The 20,516-nt window shown below is 46.9% G+C and overlaps 1 protein-coding gene across 1 annotated transcript in view; it reads right to left on the bottom strand.

Annotated features, from left to right (window-relative positions):
* DDX31 (DEAD-box helicase 31) overlaps positions 1-20,516 on the bottom strand; it is a 72,431-nt gene that overhangs the window by 37,147 nt on the left and 14,768 nt on the right. Inside the window, 8 exon segments of the mRNA XM_060102385.1 lie at positions 8,493-8,552; positions 12,317-12,493; positions 13,458-13,693; positions 15,225-15,331; positions 15,448-15,567; positions 17,123-17,187; positions 17,988-18,029; positions 19,368-19,412. Coding sequence (XP_059958368.1) covers positions 8,493-8,552; positions 12,317-12,493; positions 13,458-13,693; positions 15,225-15,331; positions 15,448-15,567; positions 17,123-17,187; positions 17,988-18,029; positions 19,368-19,412 — 852 coding nt within the window.

Raw genomic sequence — 20,516 nt, 5'->3', positions numbered from 1 at the left:
CATTCTGGCAGAGAGACTAGAAAATGGGAATCTTCCAGGCTTTGGCAATAAAGGTACACCTGGCATTCACCTCCAAGCACAAGTCACACCAAGAGTAGCCCCAGCCAACAGGTACTGAGCGCTCACTACACACCAGACACGGTGGAGGGCACGTTACCTGCGTTATCTTGACTCATTGTCAAAATAATGCCTCAGACAACTATTACTCCCACTTGATAGAGAGGAAACCAAGATTCAGAGAGATTAAGTAACTTGTCCAGGGACATACAGCTAAGAAGCAGAGCTAGCCCTCAAATCCAGGTCTGCTTTGCTTTTCCAAGACCATATTACAGTACACGGTTCCACGATCAAAAAACATGCTGTGGGGCTTCCCTGGTGGCGCAGTGGTTGAGAGTCCACCTGCCGATGCAGGGGACATGGGTTCGTGCCCCGGTCCGGGAAGATCCCACGTGCCACGGAGCAGTTGGGCCCGTGAGCCATGGCTGCTGAGCCTGCACGTCCGGAGCCTGTGCTCCGCAACGGGAGAGGCCACAACAGTGAGAGGCCCGCATACCACAAAAAAAAAAAAAAAAAAAAAAAAAAGATGCTGTGTCCCTCATATGCTGCTGGTGGGAATGTAAAATAATACAAACCCCTATGGTGGGGAATCTGGTAATATCCAGCAAAATTACATATGCACTTGCCCTTTGACCCTGCCCAATCTCCCAGCAATCCATCCCTGGCAAAAATTTAAAATGATCTATGCACAAGGCTATTCATTTCAGCACTATTTATTTATTTATTTAACATCTTTATTGGAGTATAATTGCTTTACAATGGTGTGTTAGTTTCTGCTTTATAACAAAGTGAATCAGTTATACATATACGTATGTTCCCATATCTCTTCCCTCTTGCGTCTCCCTCCCTCCCACCCTCCCTATCCCACCCCTCTAGGTGGTCACAAAGCACCGAGTTCAGCACTATTTATAATTGCAGGTCTGGTAAGAACCCCAGTGTCTAGCAGGAGACGGGGTGAATAAAACACGGCAATACCTACCTCATAGAACGGAGTTTTACACAGCTACAAAAGGAATGGAGCTTCCTATGTACTGATGTGGAGGATATCTAGGCTATATTTTGAGTGTGAATAGTATGCGTTTGTGTAAGAAATGGGGGAAGTACAAATATATTTGCTCATATTTGAAAAAGAAATAATGGAGGGAAAAACCCCAAAGCTTATAAAAAAGTGACCTATACGGGAAGGAAGAGAATGGGGGAGGGGATGAGGATGGAAGCTGGACTTCCTTTAATGGGCCCTTATAATTCTGACCCTGAGACCATGTTTCAACATAATTAAAAATTAAAAAGTAAGATAACCAGCTGTCATGCAATAGGAAAGACAAAATATCACCTATGACATATTCTTGCCAAAACAAAACCAAAACCCTAGAAATGGAATCTAAACAAGTGCCTAGACCTACCGCAGGGAGACAGGAACAAGGTAAACAGCACCACAGGGACACAATGTGGAGCATTCTAAAGGACAAATGGTCTTTCTTCCACCAAAAAATCCAGGAAAAAAGAGAGGGTAACAAAAACAGAAGACATTAAGTAGACAGATGGATAAATGGATAAATGCACAGATGGATCGATAAGCAGAGAACCAACACCTGGAAGGAGGTTCACCAAAACTGTCAACGTGGTTACCTCAAGGTAGAGGGATTTGGGGCAATTTTTACTTTTCTCTTCGTAGTTTCCTGCGTTGTTTGCTTTGTTTTTCTTTTGACGACGAATGCATGTCATTCCCCCCGCCCCCGCACAACCCCGCATTTTTATTTAGAAAAATTTAAACCTATAGAAAAGCTGGAAGAATAGTACAATGAGCAGTTGTCAGTCCTTCATCCTGATTCACCAGTTGCTAAACATCGGCACAGCTGCTTTTTTCCTCTGTACACATGTTTTTCTGAACCATCTGAAAGGAAGTTGCAAGTATCATGACATTTTGCCCCTAAATACTTCAGCACGTGTCTTCTAAGTAAAAGGACATTTTTCTACATAAATCACAATACCATTACCACACCTAAGAAACTTCACACTAAATAAGTTTATTTTACAATAATCAGTCCACTTTCAAATTTCACCACTTGTACCTAAGACGATTTTTATAGTTGTTTTCCTTTCTTAACCCAGGACTGAAGCCTAGATCATTCATTCTATTTTTATTATAGCCCTCTAGACTTCCTTAACGTAGAACTGCATCCCCACCCTTAACATTTACTTCTTTTTATTGTTTATTTTTTGGAAAACAATCATTTTTTCAAGAGTCCAGGTGTCCTGAGGAACATCCCAGAATCGGGACTTTTCTGTCTCCTCATAGTAAGATTCTGGGGGAGCGTTCTGGCAGAACGACATCAGGGTGGGGTGTACCGCCCAGCACGTGACCTCAGGATACAGGCAGGGTGTCTGTCCTGTGCTGGGGACGCTGTGCTCAGCCACTGGAGCAGGTGGCATCCACCATCTCACTCCCTTGTGACGGTACCTTTCTCCTTTGCGATGAGTGAGTAACCTCAGGAGGGAAACTTTGAGACTGCTTCTCAGAACATTTTGCCCAGTGGTTTTAGCATCATTTGATGCTACTTGTCTGTATCAGTTGTTACCCTGATGTCTACAAAATGATGGCTTTCTAAGCCTATAGTTCCTTCCATTTCTATAACTGGCATTCATCTGTAAAGGACGGCTCTTCCTCCTCTCTCCTCACTTTTCAGTATCACTAAGAATTTATAGGTATATAAGGTTTTTTAAAAAATAATAATCCTATGCAAAGTTCTGTAAGAAGCACATTAAAACAATCACACCCAGGGCTTCCCTGGTGGCGCAGTGGTTGAGAGTCCGCCTGCCGATGCAGGGGACACGGGTTCGTGCCCCGGTCCGGGAGGATCCCACATGCCGTGGAGCGGCTGGGTTCGTGAGCCATGGCTGCTGAGCCTGCGCGTCCGGAGCCTGTGCTCCGCAACGGGAGAGGCCACAACAGTGAGAGGCCCGCGTACCGCAAAAAAAAACAAAAAAAAAACAACCGCACCCTTATCCTCCAGGGTCAGAGGCAGGATTCAAGGAAGACACTGTCCCAACATCATCTAAGTCACCCAGAAGACCACTGCAGGCAGGTCAGGGCTGGTCTGCCTTCGCTCTGATTAAATCCCACCTGGGACTTGTGGGTCTCCTTTGAACGGTGGCCAGAAGCTGCATTTACAAATGTTAAGTAGACATTTCATGTATTAGAAGTGTGTCAACCACCCAGGAGGTGTTTTCTGACAGCTCCCAGGTGCCCTGAAAGCTGAAGGCGGATGTTCCAGAGCCGATGCCTTTGAGAACACAATTTAGAGTGTTCTCTACACTAACCACAGTCACTGTCTTTAGAAAAACTGACGGGTTCTTAAATCTGCGAAGCTCTTGTTAAGAAATGATTTACTTCATTTAAGTGCTCCGCACTGGGAGAGGTACACAGACAATGGGCTGTCTGAGCTTTACAGGTAAGCTTTGTAAAAAATTTAATGCTCGTCGGTTTAGTAAATCCAACTAAGAAACACAGATGAATCTCAAAACTGGCATATGGTGTTAGGAAAACCACTCCGGGTACAAACACGCTGAAACAGTGAGTTAGGAGGCACCGCAGCCACTGCCATCAGGACTGTTCACGGTTCTTTCCCACTCGGGCTGGGCAATCGGCTCAGGACACCAGGCTGACAACCTTCCCGCCGCCCACTACTTCTGGTGTTGGGGTGGCGGCACCTCACAGCCAGCCACTGCTCGGACTTCACCAGCCATTTCCTTAAGCACTTCTTTCCAGTCTCAGCCGAGGCTACTCTGAGGGTGGGAGAGTGGATCAATCCTGTCAGTGCAGGAACAGGGAGAACCGGACTCTAGGACCACTTTAGCAGCCACCAATCCGGGCAAGTCACCTCTGCTTTCTGAGCCTCAGTTTACCCACCTATAAAATGGCTACAATTTACTTATCCCCCGAGGTTGCTGTGAAGATCCAATGAGACAGTGGGCGTGCAAAGTGTCTTGAGAATTGTAAATCTGAGTGTTCCAGTTCGTGATGAAATAAGAGCCAGACGGAGGCAATGAGGTGGGGATTTAAAAGCCTCTCGGCTCTCTTCCCCCCTCACATCCCATCCACCCGACCCTGGCAGAGGACCACAGAGGAAGGGGACATGGCTCCATCTTCCTGGATGCTGTCAACCAGCAGCACCAGGGCCACAGGAAACTGACCTGCACAAGACTCAGCAAAGGCTTCAGTTCTCCGCCCACCCTTAGAACTTAGATCCAACCCAACTGTATTCCTTTAACCTAATTAGGGTGAAAGAATCACTAAAGTCAATTCTGAAAGACACTCACCAGTCAGGCCTTGAAGTCCGTGGGCCTGACAATTGGCCGCCTCCATGAGACCAAGGGGTACAGATGGAAGGCAGCTTGCTCAGGTGCCAGCCTGTCAGTTGGATTAAAATGACTCATTTATTTACCCGAGCACCTCACAAAGTGCTTTTACTAACAGGGAGAGGGGGCCTGCGGCTCTCCGAGCAAGGGACGCAGCAAATTCGCCTCTGCTGCCTTCCCGTCCTGCCAAAGTCATTACTGCGGGCGTGTGGAAAGCCATCAGCGGGGCACAGGCCCCCGTCGTCCGGGTGACAGATTGGGCTGCGTAATCAGAGGGGGAAGGAGACAGCGCAGAAGCTGTCAGAGGCGCGAGATCTTGGCTGGAGCCGCCAAAAAGCTGGCAACATGAGTTAGCGTAACTGAGTCAATAGCCAACCATCTCCAAATGATCTTGCCATTAACACGAATGAAATACGGGCAGAAAAGATACACTTCGCCTAAAAAGCATACCCCAGAGAAAACCGAGAAAGTCTCCATTTCTTCAGGGGTGCTGAAGGGACATTCTTGGGATGCTTACAGCCCCCCTCCTTTGTCTCCTGCCTGCCTGGCACAGCGAGATTTCCCAGGAGGCGAGGAAATTAAGAACCGCACAGACCTAATGGTGTGTTTCGAGAAAAAAAAAAAAAAAAGAGAGAGAGAGAGAAAAGGCGGCGAAGAGCAGCACAGGTGCCTTTGGTATCTTCTGAAAGAGCAGGCAGGTGTGGACAAGCACAAAACATTCCAAGGGATGCTCAGCCCGCGGATGCAGGTGGAGTCGGAAGTGCCTCTCCTTGCTGGGAAAAGGCCAAGGCACTGGGTACTGACATCCAGGGACAAGCAGGGAGGGCCAGCATCAGCCCTAAAACTAGAGGGAGCTTGGAAACGCCACATGCCAGTCACTCGGTGGGGTTTCCCCTTCCCAACCCCTCAACTTAACAGTGGTATTAAAAAAACCTCTGGCTTAGGGTGAGTGCTTCACTATAAGCCCCAGGAAATATTCTGCTTCTTTTGATTTCTTAACTCCACTGAGGAACGTGGGCTTTGAACTTCCAAATGACTCCTTCCTGCTGACACTTGCTCCCTCCTTAACTTGGGTTCTTCTTAGATCCAGTTTTCTAGAGGACACAAACTCACATTTCAAATATGTAAGGACTTCTCTTTCCCAGGCTGGTCTCTCCTTCCTGACCATCTTTTCACCTCTGCCCAGACTCTGGACTCATTGCGGTCACACGTGTGCTGAGAACCCACATTATACAGCCATGTACCAGGTCCCGCAAGATTGCGTGAAGTTAAGATCCTTGCTTTTAAGATGTTTAAGATGAAAGGAAACACAGACACACACACACACACACAGAGACACACCTTTAACTTTCTTCACAATAGAAAAGATATAAAGGAGGAAAAGGGGGTCAAGGGGATTTTCTAGAAGTAAAGGAAAGAGCAGAACTGTGAGCTTTTGTGTGGTTACACCACAATTCCCAACTTCTCAACAAGACAGTCAGTCTTCTGGCCTCATTAAAATGATCTCGGGATGATAAATCAAAATGGCAAAAGATACGGTACAGAGGGGGAAAGTCCCCACGCAACAATTCACGAGTGGCTCCCCTTTATCCAAAGAAGCAAGTCCTCCATCCGCCTTGTCCTGCTGCAGCCCCGCTGCTCATTAACACCCAGGAGGCTCCCGGAGAGCTTTCAGAGCCTGGCAAGTGACAGGCTGCTGAAGAGGACGCAGTGACAACATCTCCCCAACCCAGGCCCCACCTATCACAGCCAAAGCATCTCAGACACCCCAAGTTTCTGCCTATAGCAAAAAAACATGGCAGAAGTAGAAGGAAGACTGGGCAGCAAAGAAGACCTTCTCCCCACTGGGGACTCCGGGCTTGTACCCTGGCTTAGAAATGGAGAGGAATGAGCTCCCACCCAGCTCTTTTCCAGTCATTTCCTAGAGCAGAATAAAGAAAAGATGAGACTGGCAGAGGTTCTGCATGCTGGACGTGACCTGGGCCAGCAAGTGAACACGCACCGAGGGGTTTACAGAAGTCAGATTATGGCAAGTGAGAGCTTGCTTTTCACGTGGCACCCGGGACTGGCAGGGGGCAGAGGTGCCAAGTCAATGGTGCTCCTCATCTAGCTGACGTCACCTGCCTGCAGGCAGCAGCCAACAGGACAAGGAAAATCATCATATGCTTTTGACCCCACCGAGAATCACATTTCAGAGAATGATCTTTTCTTCCGGAGAGCTACTAAAAAAAAAAAACCCAAAAACAAAACAAAAAACTGAACTTCAAATACCTGGAGTTTTCTTTGAGACTTAGAGCTCACCCACGTCTGTAAAAAACATGGCAGACTCAATAATTTCCCACCAGGGACAAATCCAGCATCTTAAGGGTCAAAGACAAAGCATTTTATTCTGGTCCTAATCCAAATTCCAACACACAGGTTCCTACTGCCTTCTCTTTTTTTTTTTTTTTTGCGGTACGCGGGCCTCTCACTGTTGTGGCCTCTCCCACTGCGGAGCACAGGCTCCGGACGCGCAGGCTCAGCGGCCATGGCTCACGGGCCCAGCCGCTCCGCGACATGTGGGATCTTCCCGGACCGGGGCACGCACCCGTGTCCCCTGCATCGGCAGGCGGACTCTCAACCACTGCACCACCAGGGAAGCCCCAGACAGAGGATTTTTTTTTTTTTTTTTTCTTTTTGCGGTATGCGGGCCTCTCACTGTTGTGGCCTCTCCCGTTGCGGAGCACAGGCTCCGGATGCGCAGGCCCAGCGGCCATGGTTCACGGGCCCAGCCGCTCCGCGGCATATGGGATCCTCCCAGACCGGGGCACGAACCCGTATCCCCTGCATCGGCAGGCGGACTCTTAACCACTGCGCCACCAGGGAGGCCCCAGACAGAGGATTTTTGACAAAGTTCTTTATCAAGTAGATTACCTGGACTCATCTTCGCTTTGGACCAGGCAAGTGAAGACAGTTTTAGAGCAAACACAAGCATCTGACTTGATGGGCTTCATAAAGAGAAGGGCTACTTGCTCAGACTCAGATCTCCTTCCGAGGCAAGCATTCCAGGAGCAACGGCTCTCAGATCTGAAGGACCAGAGCCGGCGGAACCACTGTTGGCCGCACACACGTGAGAATCCGCAGGTCACCGGGCAGGCCGTCTTGTAGGTGATCATGCATATATACACACACGAGAAACAAAGCTGCACTCGCTCACAAACTCTCAATTTAGAAAGAAAACAATCTCCATTACCTTTAAAACTAAATAGAGAACAGGAGTTCCTTAAAAAGTAATTGTATTGAACGAGGCCTAGACAGGCACTCAAGCAGCTAAATGTCGTTGCTTCTACCCAGCCCTTGTTCACAGGATTACTAAATTGACGGTGCAATTTCATTACTGTACATATAGGGGTTTCTCAAATAACCAGCTGGGGATTAAGTTCCATCTTCCGAGATGGCACAAACAGGGAAGGCATTTTAATCTTGGGAGCCAGCAGCCACTTTGGTGAAGTGAGTCCCCAGGGAAGCAGGGACGTGGAAGGTGTGAGTTTTCAATCTCAAAAGATCACAAGAGATGTGCACGACAAAGGTCACCGTGGTGCTGGAGGAGGTGGCTACCCACGACTGCAAAGACTGAGGCCGAGTGAGCGGCCCTGAAAACTGCAGGGCAGACGGCAGCTCTGGACACCAGTACCTAGACTCTGTCCAAGCGCATCTACTTTCCTTTACGAGAAGGTGAGCAGAGGCAAGCGGAGTGATTTTGTTGTGAAAAGACTTTCTCAGCTCTAATTACTCCCGATAGCTGTAATTTACAAGTTCTTGGTGGAGAGAAATCGCCAAGATTCACACGTTTTCAGACAAACAGCTGCCACTATTAGTGAGCAAATTGCCAAGTCTTCTGCGCGGTGGCAGCCCGCTATCTGCGGCAGTAAGGTGGCAAACCAGGAGTGCAAAGAGACCAGCCACACCAAGCGGCCCCCGGAATTCCTGTTCCCCGTGGGGCCGGTGACCCCAAGGCGAATCGTCGGGAGACGAAAAACTGCCACCACCATCACAACCATTGTCAACCTTCCCACGGAGCGCAGAATGATACATACCGTGCAGAGAAGAACCCCTGTTTTGGAACGTGAGAATTCTTGAAACACGGCTGTTCTTTCCTACAAAAACAAGCAAAAATAGGGCCTTTGTAACTCTGAGATCGAGTCCAGCAAGGTAGGCTTAGATTCTCATAACTCTCCCAATGTTCTACTGCTGTAACTATTTTTAGGCACAGAGAGAGAGGTTTTGCCAAGAAAGAGGAAGAAGTGGATTCTTCACATCTTCCAACAAGACCCTATACCTACAGGACCAGGCTTCTTGGACTGCGGCAGAGTAACAAGCTTTGAGGGCAGCACGTTTCATTAAGACAGTGCGGGGGGGGGGGGGGGTCGGGGGGAGGGAGGGGGCCACGCCCTCCAGAAATGGCCAACACCCAGAGCAAGGAGGGCCAAAGGCCACAGTTCCTGCACTCAGGGTTCCCAACTCAGAATTTACTCTAACACCTTTTCTACAGGTGGTCTAGAGGCTGAACAACAACCAACCTTTCCTATGGGGCAATTTTCTTAAAAGCTGATTTTTAAAAAGATTCAAATTATGAAAGCCATATATTTTAACTATAGAAAAATTATACTTCAAGTCAAAGGAAGGAAATTAAATCATCCTACCACTCAAAACAAACCACCACCGCTGGCAACACCTTGAAGCTTCCTGAGCCCCTTTCTAGGCGAAACATAATGAAATATGTGGCTTTTTAAAAACTGGCATCATGGTTCTCACACTCCTAACGTGCTCTTATCATATATCAATTAGATGTGGACATCTTTTCATGCCAGTAAATAGCCCCAAACCACCTTGTCTCCCGTGACTATACCATATTCAGCTGAACGGGAGCCCCACCTCCACGTGACCAGCGCCCCACTCCTGACAGCTGAGGTTGTCTGCACTGCTCACCATCACAGACAACGCTGCGATCAACAGGTCTGCAGGTAAGTCACTGTGCTCAGGCTTAAGTATTCCTTTGGGGTAAACTCCTAAAGGCAGACTTGGTGGACCAAAAGGCCTTGGGCATGAACTTGCAGGGGCCACACTGGGGGTGTGTTTAAGTCACAGTGTTGCCAGAAGTTAAGACTTAGCCATGTCCATCTGTTAGCAACAACAACAAAAAGGAAATATACCCAAATCACTGAAGATTTGGAAAAAAGAAAGAAGTGACGTCTCTCTTTCTGCTCTGACACCAAGGTATACCTCATTCTGGCCTTTCACGGGTACACGTTCCATCACGTGACTGGACCCCAGGCTTCACCCCACGGAGCACAGTGGACAGGGACAACCGGCACGTAGGGTGTGTACCAGGTACCAGACGCTGGCCTGCCCTTTACATGTCTGAACGTATCCGATCCTCAAAGCAACCCAATGAGCAGGTACTGTCACCACCCTCACTTCCAGAGGAAGAAACCGAGGCACAGAGAGGTTAAGTAACTTGCCCAAGGCACGTGCATACACTGTTAATACAGGACTGAACTGAGATCTGGACCCAGGGAATTTATGGCTGCACTGTAGAGCCAAAATCAGAAAAAAATCCAGAAAGTTCATAAAAGCCTGTGAAACTAATCATAAAGTCCAGACATACTGCACTCAGGTGTGGGGTAAGGAACACAACTATCAGAGTCCTGAGCATCCATCGCAGCTATCACGCAGCAACTTCTTCAAACAGGAGCTCCTCTCTGATGCTCTTACACTTGGCTAGGGTCACGTCAGTCACTTCGGGAGACCACACTAAGGTCATGTGGAGCAGGGGGCAGGGTAACAAGCCAGGAAGACGTGATGGGGACGGTGTTAGCTTAGTCCCCTGGGACAAGACACTGCACCAATATTTAGAAAACAAAATACAGAGATCCTCCCTGCCACCTTCTACCCATCCCTCAGGGAGGCTGTGAAGGCTAAACACTTAATAAACAAGACAAGTAAAATACTAACAATTATTAAACGATGAAAAAACTACACTCTTCCTGAAAGAGAAAGAATAGCAATAATGGCACCTGACATTTACCCAGTGCTCACTCTGCACCAGGCCAGGTACTAAGTACTTGATCTGCATTAACTCAGTGAATCGTCACAACAACTCCAAGAAGTACGTACTCCTGTTCTCTCCACCTCAGAGGCATGGACATTGAGGCACAGAGAGGTTAACTGCTTTCCTGAGGTCACACAGCCAGTGAATGGCAGAGTCAGCACCAGAACACAAGCAGTCTGCCCCCAGAGCACACGGCTATAAACACCCTACCCAGATACCACGCTGTTACAATGAGAGATGCACAGTCTGAAATAACCTAACTGCAGAATCTTCTGTTGACACATTCAAACCCCTAGATCCTCCTGAGTCCACATCCAGCTCCTTCTTCATCCTCACACCTACCCTGCAGGATGGCTCTGCAGAAAACAGACCTAGGATATTGATAAAATCAGTTAAAAAAAAACCACCCATAAATGGCATTACATTATGAAATCAACAAAGTTGATTGAACTGGGGATCCTGAAGGTAAAAATTAAGAGTTTACAAAACTAAAGCTGGAATATTCAGGAAATTCTGTATAGTCTTCTGTTGAATAAGAAGCTGTGGGCTTCCCTGGTGGCGCAGTGGTTAAGAATCCACCTCCCAGTGCAGGGGACACAGGTTCGAGCCCTGGTCCGGGAAGATCCCACATGCTGCAGAGCAACTAAGCCCGTGCGCCACAACTACTGAGCCTGCGCTCTAGAGCCCTCGAGCCACAACTACTAAGCCTGTGCGCCACAACTACTGAAGCCCGCACGCCTAGAGCCCGTGCTCCGCAACAAGAGAAGTCACCGCAAGGAGAAGCCCGCGCGCAGCAACGAAGAGCAGCCCCCGCTCGCCGCAACTAGTGAAAGCCTGCGCGCAGCAACGAAGACCCAACGCAGCCAAAAATAAATAAAATAAATTTATATTAAAAAAAAGAAGCTGTGTCCTTGAGTCACCTTGAGCAACTTCACTTTTCTAAACCTCCGTTTCCTTAATTATTAAAACAAAGAAAAGCAAAAATGAAAAGAGGGGCTGGACTGGATGACCTTTCATGTCTCCTTTAGCTCTAAAAATGTTCTGATTTTTAAGAGGTGGTGCTAGTCCAACCTCATTCCAATCTCTGGCTTTCTTTCCGGCTTCCTAGCTTTCTACGCGGCCTGGTGACCTCTGCTCTGGGACAAGACGGCTCCCGTTCCCAAGCCCTGCTTGTCCCTCCTGCCACAACTGCAGGGAGTTCATCTCGTTCTGCACCCGCTCGACTCCCTAAATGGATGGCCTGCCTACCAGCAGTGGAACGAGAGTGAACGGAGCTAAGTACCCAAGATGAGGAAAATGTTCCACTCCTCTTCCTGATCGAAAATATTCGCCAGCGCTGAGCCCCTGCAGCCCCTCTGGAACCCCGCGTCCTCTTCCAACCCAAGTGTTCTGAGCGAAAGCGCTGCATCTTGTTGACAATGACAGCAGTCACGCTCAGCAGTACCATATGGGAGCCACAATTTAGCTCCATTAATGCTCTTAATTTGAAGACATCAAGCCCTAATTACACACTGGGTACTAAAAAGGCAAAACCCTTCCCCGGTGCCAGCTACTTAGTGGTACTCTGTTGCCTTAACAGCTGGTTGGGGTACAGTCAGGCCAAGCTGGGCCTGCGAGCTCTCTCGGGTGGAAGAGACCAGCTCCCGGAGCAAAGCAAAGCAAACGGGAACAATAGGCTCCCCCTCGCCCCATCGACATAGTCGTGCCACCCGTTTTGGCCTCTGGTGGGTCGCCCACTTTAGCCACGTTCTTCCCTGGCCCAGCGGGGTCCCTAGGGAAGCCAGGGCCAACCCGGGAGGACAGGCTCACCTCCTGTTCCAGGTCGCCGTGCAGCCGCAGGAATTTTAACCGCGTGGAGGCACATGGCAACCCACCTCGGGCCAGGGCCCCTGAGCCGCTCAGCAGGGTCTGGAGGAAGAGGTTGTAGTGGAAGTCCACCAGCTCGCAACTCGAGAAAAAGATGATCATCTTCTGGTCTCTCTCAAACTACATCGATACAAAGGGGGAAAAACCACCACGTGTTTTTAAGATCAGGTGACGCTTAAAATGAATCTCTTTCTAAAACACACGGGCAGGCTAGCCCCGATCTGGAAACAGAGGTGACAGATGGCTTTGAATTATTTTTAAAAATAACACAGGGGCTTCCCTGGTGGCGCAGTAGTTGAGAGTCCGCCTGCCGATGCAGGGGACACAGGTTCGTGCCCCGGTCTGGGAAGATCCCACATGCTGTGGAGCGGCTGGGCCCGTGAGCCATGGCTGCTGAGCCTGTGCTCCGCGACGGGAGAGGCCACAACAGTGAGAGGCCCGCGTACCGCAAAAAAAAAAAAAAAAAATTAAAATAAATAATAATAATAAAAATAACACAGATCCTCCACACTACAAAGAATGTAGGACAGGAAAATGACACAGCTGCAACCTCGAACAGGCCTCTTGCATCTGAGAAAAACAATTGTGCTTCAGAGCAGAGTCGCCCTTGGCTGTGTCCCTCCCCCTCACTCGGTCCCGCCACGCATGGCACTCCCCAGCGGGGACTCTGCACACGCAGCTGGTCTCGATGCCCTTCCACCTACTATCTCCCCATATACTAGAGACAGTTACCACGGGAATCTAGTAAAGATACAAATACAATGATTCTTTAAAGAACACGAGCAAAGGCTACTGTACTGCCTCACATCCAGCGTGCGTGTACCCCCTGTGACATGCCCGGTATCAGTCCCAGGAAAGGTATCTGAGGCAGATCTTAAGTTGAACGTAATGGCCATCAGTGACCTCTGAGTCTTCACTGCAATCCTAGAACCACTGACTGAGAAGATCTCCGCTAAGGTCTGCGCTTGCACCACAGCTCAGTTTGGAAGCTTCTGTGTGTGTCTCAGCTCACTGCCTCAATGCCCGACATGAACAAAACTGTGGTCTTTCCCCGGATCAGGCTGGACCCAGTCCCCAGACCTACCTTGCATTTCTGCAGGATGAAGCCCGCTAGGGAGACAAGCCTCAGTTTGCTGGGAACCACCGTCACGTACTGCTCGAGACTCGCTGGTATGGCAAAGCTGTCCAGCTCGTCGCTAGCTTGTGGAGGAGAAGCTTCAGGAATGGCTTTGCTCTTTGGGTTCGACTGGTCATGGCTTTCATCCAGGACAGAAATACTGACTGGGTCGTGTAAACTGATATCAGCTAGCCATGTTACACCTTGGAGAAAACGTGAAAAGGACAAGACAACTGAACAGGCACATGCTGTAGAACTGGTCACACCTGCACAGCCCCCAACATCACACACCCAGGCCTATTAAGAAACTCCTGATGGGTATCCCCAAATGCCAGCACTGATCTGCCCCACTGTCAGTCCAGCAGGGACTCACCCATTTCTTCCCAGGGACCAAAATCCCATCCACACCACCAGAGTTTCTAAACTCTGACCCGTGGAAGACCACTGAAACAGATGCCTGCCCACCACCCCCCAGAAAGGGTTCTGTGGTCAAGTAAGTTATGAAAACCCTGATAAAAAGCTTTCCTGGGATTCCTTCCCAAGGTTTTCCGGGCTTACAGGCCTCCTCAGGACCTTTATTGTATAAATGTGCACATGAATCTCCAAGACGGGGAGGTAATGTGTGGCATTTCCCCAACTTTTTGAGCACAGAATCCCCTTTCCATGGATTAGCTCTCTCTTTCTTTTTTTAATATTTATTTATTTTATTTATTTTATTTTTGGCTGCATCAGGTCTTAGCTGCAGCACGCGGGTTCTCTAGTTGTGGCACGCAGACTCCGTAGCTGTGGTGCTTGGACTCCAGAGCGTGTGGGGTCTGTAGTTTGCGGGCACGCGCAGGCTCTCTAGTTGAGGCACCTGGGCTCAGTAGTTGAGGCATGCGGGCTTAGCTTCCCTGCAGCATGTGGGATCTTGGTTCCCCAACCAGGGAGCAAACCCACGTCCCCTGCATTGCAAGGAGGATTCTTAACCACTGGACCACCAGGGAGGTCCCATGGATTCTCTCTTAAAGTCACTGTTAGTTTGGATACACTCTGAGAACTGCCGGTGAGTCACGTGGATGGCATCTGGTACGTGTGCACCAGAGCAGGCTAGTAAACTGAGTAAAGTGACATAAGAACATGAGAGCTGACTTGTCGCTCAGACAGGGAGTCACGTGCGGGGGTTCCTGGTGGAGGGTGATACAACTTTTCCAAGCCTAGGTGTTCCCGTCGACAAAAGAGAGCTAAGAAATTCCTTCTTAACAACGACGGAAAGACAGAAATGAGCTCACAGAATATATTCTTTAGGATAGATTTCTCTTTAGGAGAAAGGCAGGGTGATTACACCAAAAAATGAGCTGGGATAGAGGTTAGTTACCACCTTCAGGACAAGAGCCCTGCTCTCAGTGGGTAGCAATCGCGATCACAACCTCACAAGACCACCAGGCGGGTGGCAGGCAGCGTCCTCCCCTCCTGCACACCCTGACGGGAGCACAGCAGCCTCTCCTTCCCGTGAGGGCTCTGGGCCTGGGACCTGCCCCCTCTCCCTTCCCCCACGTGCTGGGGACCGGAGAGTCAGGATGATGGGCGAGGGAGGCCGGGAGCACAGGACACATGGTTTGAAGGGCAGTCCTCTCCGGACACCTTCCTCCTCGCCCGCTCCCCACCGAGGCTAAGTATCGCTGCTGGGAAACAATGCAGCTCGCGTCTAGGCCCTTCCTCTCCGTTGAGAACAAACAGCACTTCTCAACTCACCTTCCGTGAGTGTTGCCGACAGCAAGACGTTCTGTCGTTCCTGGCACTCGGCATTTACAGCGTTGAGTATCACTGTGATGTCCTTTTCAAAACCCAAATCCAGGATTCTGTGGTTTCAAGGGAGGAGTTTTAATCTACGTGAATAAAGGGAACACTAAGGGGCTCCAGAAGCTTCGGCAAAGACCAGAGAAACAGCCCTTTCCTGCTTCCTGGAAGGGCTCACCTGTCTGCTTCATCCAAAATCAGCCACTGGATTCGACGAAAATGAATGTTCTTTGTGGATTTAATATGATCCACGAGGCGTCCGGGAGTTGAGATGAGAATATTTATTCCTTTCCGGAGTCTGTTTAAATTTATATATCATAAAAGAAAGTAAATCAGATGGAGCCATAGCAATAGAAAACACAGGGAAAAGGCTGAGGAGGAGACAGATTCATGGCCAGCGCCAACATACCACAGCTCGAAATCATGACAAACGTAACGACAAGCGGATACAAAGATATATTTAAGTTCTAATTTTTCTCTGAAGTTTCTCTGCCTTACAAAAAATAACTGTAAGATCTGAAATCCTATTAAAGTTGTCTCAGAGGAATCTTTACTATATAACCCAATGCCCTTTATCTGATCCATAGATGCTTCCTAGAATATTCCAGATAGATGGTCACCTAATCTGTTCTTGAAGGCATCTGTGCCGGGGAACCTCCCACCTGAATGCATTATCCCATGCCAACGTGCTTTAATGGTTAGAATGCTTTTTTCTTATACTGGATCCTTGTTGTAACTTCCATGCCATAAGCCTAGCCTTGCCCCATGGACCAGGTGGAATAAATCTAACTTCTTACTCCACAACCATCCTTCGTCCCATTAGTGCATAGTAATAAAAGCCTACAACTTTTAGCTGAGTACATTTTCCAGCTGCCCTTGTAATTAAGTGGGCACATGCCCAAGTTATGGCAATAAGATAAATGGATAAAGGGAGCATGCAAACCCCACCAGTACCTTTAAAAAGAGGAGGTATGATTATCTTTGCTCCTACCGGCAGGAAATCAGGTATAATGGCTGGAGCGCCAACAACTATCTAACACTATGAGGAAAGCCTGAAAATGGAAGCTTCGTTTAGTGGCACAAAAAGCCATAATGAGCCAGGGTCCTCACGCTGGCGCACGCACCATGCCAGCCCTGATGGCTACCGTCATGCTTCTTAAATGTGAAAGAAAAAGAAAAAACTTCCATATTGTTTGCGCCACTGCTGTTGTTAGTTACAGCAGAATCTTACCCTAACAGATACCTGAAGGCTTCAAGTTGAATATTTGTTCCTCATTTACAGACTACACACATGGTTGAGCATAACTACTAAGCATTAAGCTATAACAAAATAAAACCGTTTTTAAAAGAATGCACCAAATTTGGAATTTACTTCTTGCAACAATTTTCTACTGACACCCATTACCAATTCTAACATAGAATTAGGAATCAAGTATTTGGGTGTAGGAAGCAAGATGCGAAGCATTATGTAGGTTTATAATCTTGTTTCTGTAAAATCAAACAACAAAAATCCCAAACTCCCAATATCCACAAAAGGGAGTCAAGGGGGATGTATCCTTAACAAGGGGGGACTGTGGGTCTCGGGGGCCGGCGGGGGGTTGAGATTTAAGAAGGTAACGAGCTGTTACTGACCACATCAAAAGGGGAGCCCTTGGTAGTTTCACCAATATTTTAAAAAACAGCACCGTTTAGAGTGACCGCTCCCTGGGGACTCAATCTGTCCCCACACACTGGGACTAGGAACCATCATCTGAGACAAGGCTCTCCCCAGGCTGAGAAGGGCCAGAGTCTTACTGAACAGGAAGACAGAACAGACTTTAAAAGGAATTAACAATAAACAAACCTCCCCCTACCTGGCTTTTTCTGATTTTCTCTTCTCTCCTCCCATTAACACTCCAGGCACAATCCAGGTAAATGGCTACAGAAAAACATCAGACCAAAATCAATGCAAAGCCCCATTTACTGCAGAGGCTGATTCCAAATTCCCTTTCCTTAAGGAAGTCGTGAGGGAGGACTCTGCTTTTCATTGCAGGAGGTATTACTGTGCAGACACCATTCCTAGGCCTTGCCATGCCCATGGATATTAGCAGTAACTTAAATTATACCTAGGCGACTAGCTTCCGACACTGTAAGAGAGAAATGTGGGCTTTTTAAGCGATTCAAGTAGCTTCTCTGCCTTTCCCTGTACAGCCTGAATTGAAAACACAGTTCAGTAAGTCTATTGCCTTTTTTTTTCCTTTTTGGTTAAGATCAAACCCAAGTACAATGCTTCCTTACTCCCACTCGTGATAAAAGAAAGGAGAGATCAATTCTCAATCTAATTCAGTGGGCTGGCAGCCTTTGGCTTGGAAGCTTTCTCTCTCTTCTTTCTTAAACAAACCCTGCTTGCGGCTTGTTAAGTTGCTTTCACTGGATCACCTTAAGGTTGTACCTGTGAGTCTCTGTAGGTGGCTTGCTAGTGACTATGATGAACAGATTACAGGACCTGAAGTACCAGTGAACACTAATAATCTCACTAAGCTAGAAATTGGTGATTCGTAAGGTTCAGATCAATAAAAACCTATAAACTGTATCTGGGGTGAGCAGAGACATCCAGGGAATACAAGGAAAACTGCAGTAATTCCTAGCTCTTTGAAAATAAAGAAAAGACTGGTATCTTTCTCTTTCCTCAAAAAGTCAGGGAAAAAAAGACAAAACTGAACTCATGGCTTGCCTTACCTTAAGCAGTTTCTGGACAGTATCAAAGCTTTGTAGGGCCAGCTGTAAATGTTAAAAAGTTAGAGTTAATGAGCAAGGTCCCTTCTTACCTTTTTATTTATTTTTAAACATTTAGACAGTGTAAAGTGATAAGGATCCAACCTTGGACCTCAAGTTAGGATTTAAAAAAAAAAAAGCCCTCTACACAGAATCTACTTGGGAAATACACCTTGTTCTTAGACTGATTCTGAAAACTGTCCGTCTGGAGAATGTGGCTAGAGACATCACATCTATTTCTTGGACATACACAAACACAGTGTTCTGTGCTCCCTCTGCTGGCTCAAATTCCCAGAGTACCACACAGAAAAGTACAGTCTACGGTACACAAAGATGGAAGAAAATGAAACAGAGTCAACCTGTTTGGAAAGAGAGAGAATGTAATATGTGTGAAGCGGTAAAGCGTACAGTGACGCAACAGGCTAGCCTTGGGAACGTTACTTTACAGGTGACGTGACTATATCCTAAGGCTATGCTGGGGCAGAGCAGCAGCTAAAGACAGAGACGGTCATTTCCCAAGTTTATTAAAGGGGGAAAAAAAGAAAAAACCAACAAGCCCAGTGGAAACCAGAGAAAGAGAACATTAATGTACCGAACAGTTTATAACCATTAACAACCATCAACAAAGCCTCTACATAATCCCTTTATCCAAGGATATATATACAGTTTCCACATGTTTTGTATTCAGGAAGCATCCCAGGGAAGTAGCGAGTTTGCTGCTGTAAAAATTTAAACAGCTCTGTGCCTGCTCCTTCAATGGATTGAGCTGAGACAGGATGCTGCAGGCTGTACAGAAACCTCCATTGTCATGATCGATTCTCTGCAAGGAAGTGATTAGCATTCGATATAGGAAACAGATACCCTAATCTGAAATTGCCTCTAAAGACAAATAAAATAAATCGGATAGAAGAGATTTCCACCAAGAAAGAAGAAAAAACATCAAGAAGCTTAACTTTGAGAAACAAGTAAAAATTTTGGTACAGTAGCTTCTTTAAAAAATAAAAGTTCATTTGTAGGGTCAACTGCTTTTATTTTTTAATTAAGTTGTAAAAGAAAAAACCAACGTACAAAAATGTGATTATTTTAATTCCTTTTATAAGGACAGAAATTTATAGTGTCATTAGTTTTTAGATAACAGAGAAACACTTATCCAAAACCAAAAAACTTTTGGTTTTCAAAGAATACTTGAATTTTTCTTCTTGTCAAGAACCAGAAGGATGGTTCCTGGGCAAAGGAAAGGGTGTAGTGATTTGTGCAGCAGGGAGAAAAATGGTAAAACCACTTTTAAATTCAACGATATCACTGAACGTACTTGCTTAGCACCCCGAAAGTGGGACTGCTTACCTCTCTTGTTGGCACTAGTATCAGAGCATAGGGGCCGTCACCACGCTGTTGACACAGAAGGAAAGAAATGCCATTAGTTGAATGAACGTAGGTCACAGAGGTCCAGAAGGGGAGATTAAGGGTGGCCACTTGTGAACATCAGGAGCAGTTCATTAAAGAGATAAGCCTGCCCACTACCCTCATGATTACACAACATTAATCTAGAAGTTCTGGCCCATGCAATCAGAAAAGACAAAGAAATATGTATAAATCTGGAAAGTAGGAAGTAAAGTTGTCATTATTAGCAGATGATATTTTATCCTAAAAAAACCCCAAAACCAACGAAAACAAAAACAACTTAAGAAATCGGGACTTGAGGACTTCCCTGGTGGTGCAGTGGTTAAGAATCCGCCTGCCAATACAGGGGACACGGGTTTGATCCCTGGTCCAGGAAGATCCCACATGCTGCGGAGCAACTAAGCCCATGTGCCACAACTACTGAGCCTGAGCTCTAGAGCCTGTGAGCCACAACTACTGAGCTCATGTGCCACAACTACTGAGCCCGCGTGCCTAGAGCCCATGCTCTGCAACGAGAAGCCACCGCAGTGAGAAGCCCGCCCACCGCGACGAAGAGTAGCCCCCGCTCGCCACAACTAGAGAAAGCCTGCGCGTAGCAACAAAGACCCAATGCAGACAAAAATAAATAAATTTAATAAATTAAAAAAAAAGAAATCACTTGAAAATCTACTACAAAAAAGACAAGTCAACTAGCTGAATACAAAATTAATACAGAAAATCAACAGCCTTCCAACACAGAAAGTTAGATGGACTCACACTTAGAATAGCAAAAAACCAAAAAAGGTTAAAAAAAAAAAGCTTCACAAAAAATGTACAAAATCTATACAATAAAAAATTTTAAATACCTCTAAGGCACATAAAATAAAATTTGAATAAATGGAACAATGTATCCTATTCTTGGATAAGAAGACTCAATATTATAAATAAGCTAATTCCCCTTAAATCAATCCATAAATGTTATGTAATTCTAATAAAAATGCCATGAACATGCATATTTATGCATATATAAAATATCTAAAACATGCCACAAGTATACATACATATGCATAAAAAAATAATATATATAACCAGACAAGCTGATTTCAAAGTTCA

Source organism: Mesoplodon densirostris, chromosome 6, assembly GCF_025265405.1.
Source record: "Mesoplodon densirostris isolate mMesDen1 chromosome 6, mMesDen1 primary haplotype, whole genome shotgun sequence".
NCBI lineage: Eukaryota > Metazoa > Chordata > Mammalia > Artiodactyla > Ziphiidae > Mesoplodon > Mesoplodon densirostris.
The sequence above is the reverse complement of the archived record's forward strand: the minus strand, read 5'-3'. Positions and strand labels throughout refer to the sequence as shown.